Source organism: Morone saxatilis, unplaced genomic scaffold, assembly GCF_004916995.1.
Source record: "Morone saxatilis isolate NCDOM2014 unplaced genomic scaffold, NCSU_SB_2.0 Contig19, whole genome shotgun sequence".
In the NCBI taxonomy this organism is placed as follows: domain Eukaryota; kingdom Metazoa; phylum Chordata; class Actinopteri; family Moronidae; genus Morone; species Morone saxatilis.
In genome coordinates, this window is record NW_023339751.1 from 5,900,024 (window position 1) to 5,905,847 (window position 5,824).

At 38.5% G+C, this 5,824-nt stretch overlaps 1 protein-coding gene across 1 annotated transcript in view; it reads left to right on the forward strand.

Moving 5' to 3' along the window:
* memo1 (mediator of cell motility 1) overlaps positions 1-3,916 on the forward strand; it is a 7,652-nt gene extending 3,736 nt beyond the window's left edge. The window contains exons 7-9 of the mRNA XM_035663435.1: positions 93-169; positions 712-816; positions 1,322-3,916. Of these exons, the coding sequence (XP_035519328.1) occupies positions 93-169; positions 712-816; positions 1,322-1,453 (314 nt within the window). The 3' untranslated portion in view covers positions 1,454-3,916. The remainder of the gene's footprint in view (positions 1-92; positions 170-711; positions 817-1,321) is intronic.
* Positions 3,917-5,824: the final 1,908 nt, after the last annotated feature.

Here is a 5,824-nt window from a genome sequence, read left to right on the forward strand (position 1 = left end):
ATAGTTTGTGATCTGAGGACAGTTCGGCCTAAATGTCATAACTGTGCCACGACCGTATCAGCTTTGTACTGATGTCCGTCTCTCTTTTGAAGGTCAGCGGTTCCGCTACACATACTATGATGAATCTCAAGGGGAGATCTACAGGTCTATCGAGCATCTTGATAAAATGGTAACCACTGAGATATTTTGATTATCAGCCGGATGCACAGCTGTTACGGTAATGAAGTACACATTAAATAGATACTTGTGTCACAATGAGCCAGACCCATACTTTATACTCGTATAATGCGTTTTGAATATTTTGTGCTCTTAATGTGACTATTATACAATACTATAATGTATTCTGTTAAAATATACCGCTTCAGGAGGGTAAAATATAGAAGGGCATAGTGGATATAGATTCTTGTTTTTCTCGTGACCATGAAGTTTGTCTTCTTGTGATAAGGAAGCTGTGTTTTCTTGAACATGCAGCGATTATTGGTATTTTATTATTTTTTTTTGTTTACTTTTCTAGAGATCACAAAATAATTGAGTATAAATCAAACTACACATAATTGCATTTTGAAACATGACATAAGAACCAAACGAGTCGAGCCACTGGAACTCATTTGCCTCATATTATGGCACAGAAAAGCAGGTCGAAAACGCTACCCATAAAAATCAATGTCTTGTAAAGACGAGGAGTTTTCTGACCCATTTCTCTCTGTGAAGGGGATGGGCATTATAGAACAGCTGGATCCCATGTCTTTCACCAACTACTTGAAGAAGTACCGCAACACCATCTGTGGGCGTCACCCGATTGGAGTGCTGCTAAATGTAAGTACCACAGAAGAAGAGCCTCGCCATCTGTGTCGGTATGTAGATACGTTGATGGGAGTTCAGTTCACTGATCGCTAAGCTCTGGCCCGATTAGTTCCTTTTTGTTAGTAACCTCTATGAGAAGATTTGTATATGATTGTAGCATGCATTAAAGCAGACTGTTTTTTTGTGTGTGTGTTTTTGTAAAGGCTCAATTAAAACACCACCCTCCAAACTCTTTATACATGTGTCGTTCTTACTGCATCCTCATGCACACTGCTTCAGCACGTGGTGATATTAAAGCCTGATAGGCCTATGTGTAGTTACAGTTGCTAAGCTATGATTGGACAATCACTGTCCGGAGGAGGGGTCTAGTGAACGGTCAATTGGCAATAAAGGATAGTAAAAAAAACAGCAATTGTTAGTATAATACACCTCCTTTCTTGAGAATGGACACTGTGTGTGTGTGGTTCATGGTGTGAATCGTGACTAAGTGGATGTTACTGGTGTTGCTTTGTTGCAGGCTGTGGCTGAGCTGAGGAAGTCTGGTTTAGAAATGAACTTCTCTTTCCTGAACTACGCCCAGTCGAGTGAGTGCAGGAACTGGCAGGACAGCTCCGTGAGTTACGCTGCTGGGGCACTCATCGTTCATTGAGGTCGACTTTCGCAGGGGCCACTGCAGCGCCGTCACCCTGCCCTTACTATCTATCGCCATAACCTGACCCAGACACCCTCCCTCTCACCCCTCTCCCCCGTTACGCCCACTATTTGCAGGAAGGACCTAGACACTCAAAGCCAATACACAGTCTTCTTTCTCTGTCTGTCTCTCTCTCTCTCTCTCAGCTCTCCTCCGCCTTTCTCCACCCTCCTCTCAGTTTGAAGTGGGTCTCAGAGCTTTTGGTTGAAACATTTAGTTTGAAGTGCAGTTTTTGAGATTATGTAGGAGCAGATGATCAGAGGAGATAGGTGGGAAGAGTGCGTATTAGTTTGGCTTGGAGTAAGCATCGGGAGGGGGGATTCTTATTTGGGTTTTTGCAAGGACTGTAGTTGTCCTCTTAGTCTCTTTTTGTTTTACTGACAAACCGATGGATTTGAGTTGTAATGATGCAATCTTCACATTTGGACTTGGAGATCTGTGCTCATGTAATTTGCAGCAGAAAAAGGAATGAAAATAAAACTGCAGATCTTAATATGAGAATATTGAAATGTTGCGAGATGAAAATGAAATGAGTGTTTTGACTGACTGCTTCAAGCTACATGCGACTTAAACTTTGAAAAGTGTGTCATAGGTAATTAATACCATTGCTCAACATATGTTGTAGTTGCTAACAAAGGGCTGCACCCAACAAAGTTCACTAACCCCCTACTGTACAAACCAAAAACTTTATTACTCTGTTTATTAATATTATGTTTTATTCATATTTTATTCCTTTTTATTTCTCCCTTTTTTTAGTAGTTTTATTAGACGAGATTATTTACTCAAGTAGTATATAGAGTTGAACAAAAGCAGTGTTGTCCGTTATGCTCCAAAGCCATCGACATGGGTTGCCCAGTAAATTAGTGTGTGCAACACTGCTCCCAGATTCCAATTATGTTCCTGTAGCATTAAAGATGTGTTTAGCAAGAGCCAGACTACTACAGCAATGTAATCAAAGCTGGATATTGTGTAAATTACTCCAACACTGACACTGCTAGTCTTTGTTTACACTGCCACCTTGAATCTGTAGTTATTGGATTGAGACCCGAGCAAGACTTGTATGTCTTTAGTTACACGTTCAGTTCTGTAAGAGCAGCAAAGCTTTTGCTCAGGCCTGAACAAAGTGGCAAAGTGGTAGAGGCCTAGATGGTCTGGTTAAATAGAGGTTATTATAGCCGTTCTGTAGGTAGTAATTTACATTTTTGATTTAAGAAGGCCAAACGTTATTGGGAAGATTTAAGTCTTTCCCCCTTATTTAAAGGTTTGCGTTCCAGTTTTGTTGCTTCTCAGTATATGAGAACTCACTTCAGAATTACTCCTGAGGCAGTAGGGGTATAACTTAGGCGGGGTTAGCTAAAACATAGACGATAGAATAGATGGCTGGAGTCATAATGCTTTGCTGAAAGGTTTAAGAATCTACCCATAAAAGTGACAGATGTTCCTTGCTGTATTATGGATTTACTGGATCTGATTCTGTTTTAAAAAAAAAATAAAAAAAGAATATTTGCATGAGGTTGACAATTATTAACAAAAAAAAAAAAGAATGTTTGTAGTGTAATGTAGTCCGGCTGCCTGAAATACTCCTCCATAGATTACCCAACTGCATACAAAACCTGATGATTCATAGTGGCAGTATAGGCTTTTAAAGACAATATGATATAGGCAGCACACAATGTCTGCTGTCCTGTCGTTTGATATTTTAATATCACTGACTGACTTTTGTTGCTGGAGTCAAGTATTCCCACTTAAATGATGCAGTCCTTTAACATCCCTCTCAGCACCATAAGAGGCGTCGCACTTAGCATTAAGCTACAATGTCTGGTTGAACCAAGCGGGCACAGACTGACGTTAATTTAAGGGAAACTAGTAAAGCATGACACACTGTGCTATTGTGCCTTTTATCACTGTTGCACATATACATTTACTGCGTATTCTCACTTTTAGTCTTATTTTAGAATGTGTACTTTCTTTCAATTTTTGTCTTTCCACGTTACCCTTCCCTTTGCCTCGTGCCCGACAGTGTCTCCAGCTCACCCAGCACTCGTGGAGTGTGTGACCTGTACCCCCCTCATCTGTTGGTCTAAAATGGCACCAACTGTTAACCCTTTCTCCAGCAGGGAGTGGTGTTCTGTTTTCTCCACGTCACCTCATTCCTGTAGAGAGTAAAAGGCTGAACCTCAACACTGTTCATTTTCTGTTTATGGATCTTTGTTTGTCTTTTTAGAAATTGTTTTTGTATTATTTTTTTTTCTTGCTTAGAGAATAGAAACTTACACGTCACAAACCTAAAATATACTACTTAACTACTCCCTAAATGGAGTTATTTTTATCTCAGGTTCCACTGACAAAGCATCCCAAAAGGCTCTTCAGATAAGGCCGTGGATTCATGTTACAAAACAAGTAAAATGTACTGCAAAAGCATGTCTGCTCTGGTGTCTTGTTCTTCAAGTATTTACAATCACACAGAAAACTATTGACTCAAATATGTATATGCATTTCATTTTTTAATCGCTGGCTTAAATGAATGTGTTGTTTATTCTTTCACAGTTTGCGATGAATTAGTCTATTTTAATTAGGGCTGCACAATTAATCAAATTATTATCTAAATCTCAGTATGGCCAAGTGAAATATCCAAATTGTAGAAGCTGGAATTTTTTTGAAAAGGGTAAATACGTGTCAAAAAAGCGTTATAATGAAGTAGTGTAGTGCTGCAGAGATGCCCTGGCCTACAAATCTTATCCTCCAGATGTAAGAAAACATGTTTTTTTTGGTATAAATCCTAACAAATCATAATTTTAAGGTTTTCTTTCAGTGAAATTAAAATTGGAATGACAAAATGATTATTCCCTTATCGTGAATTATATCACAATATCTTTCAAAATAATTGCGGTATGACTTATTACTGTATTGTGCAGCCCTACTTTTTTACTTTTAGCACTGCAGCAGATGACACTTGTGGTAGTTTGGTTGTCAACTCAAACATGTATGCGAACGCAGTAAGAAATGTCACCAGCAGAGGGAGCCAGGTGGTTGGAGGAATATAGTAAAATGAACACACTGTTCCTTCATGTAAGGAACTAAAAAATGTCCACATAGTAATGGACCTTTTTCACAGCTGCCATTTTAGAGTAAACACAGGTGTTACCAATGATACTAATGAAGGTCCTGTTCCATTTAGTGTAGCAGAGTCCTTCAAGTGAGCCACAACAGCAGCACTGTGCCTCTTGTTTGACCTGAATGAAAAACCTTTATTAGTGTCATTGGTAACACCTTTTAACCCTACTATTTCACGTAAAAATGCCTGCTGTGAAAAAGGTCTATTGTATATTCTATGCATACACACTCAGTTAATAGTTCATTAGGTAACTAAAACGAATGCAGTCTAATATAACATCCTGCAGTAAATCCGACCTTCATGATTGCAATGGGTGTTTTTGTTATTTAACCTACTCTCACTATGGGGTGGACAAAATAAAAGAAACATCTGTCAGTGTAACATAATACAGTTTAACAGTACCACATCCTCCAAAATTTCCATATATTTCATTCCTCTCAAACACATTATCTACACGAAGGTAGGATTTATTTTTCTTAGTTTTAGCTCAGGGTACTTAAACTGGGAAGTGAGTCTGACCTACTTTATTTCCAACTCCTCACTTTTTCTTTGTTCTAACCACTGACTTCTAATTACTAACAGAATTATTGACTTTGTTAAGAAAATATGTCTACCGCATCTGCCACTTGATTTATGGATTTGGATGCCGGGAAAAAACATGCTTGAGGCTATACAACAACGCCGACCTCAAGCTGGCGCCTTTCTAAGCGTCCTCAGCTGAAGTTAACGACAAATATCTAGTTAACAGAATATGTTGGTGACTTGTTGGATGAATGTATGTCAAACACAGCACTAGTTCAGTTTTCATATTATGCATAAACAGTCTACAAAATACAGAATCTCGAGCATATTCTCCAAATTTGATCATCCAGCAATATTCAGTTGTGTAATGTTTTCAATAAGTGATGAGACCAGTCGGTGCTAGGATCAGGAAGAACAGGTTACTGTTGATCTATAGAAGCACTCATTTGGCCTTCCTCCTTTTCCTATCTTGGACTGAGATCACTAGGCTGGAAGTTTAGGATCATATTAAGTTCAGTACTCTTAATTATTCCACAATATAATTCAACATAATCCTGGTTAGACATGTAAAACTATAAAACAAGGAAGTTTAACTGAGAATACTGTAATAAACCTCTACTGATTATATGTATGATAAGGTTATAATTCCTGAAACTATAGATACATTTATGGTAAATGGACCTGTACTTCTA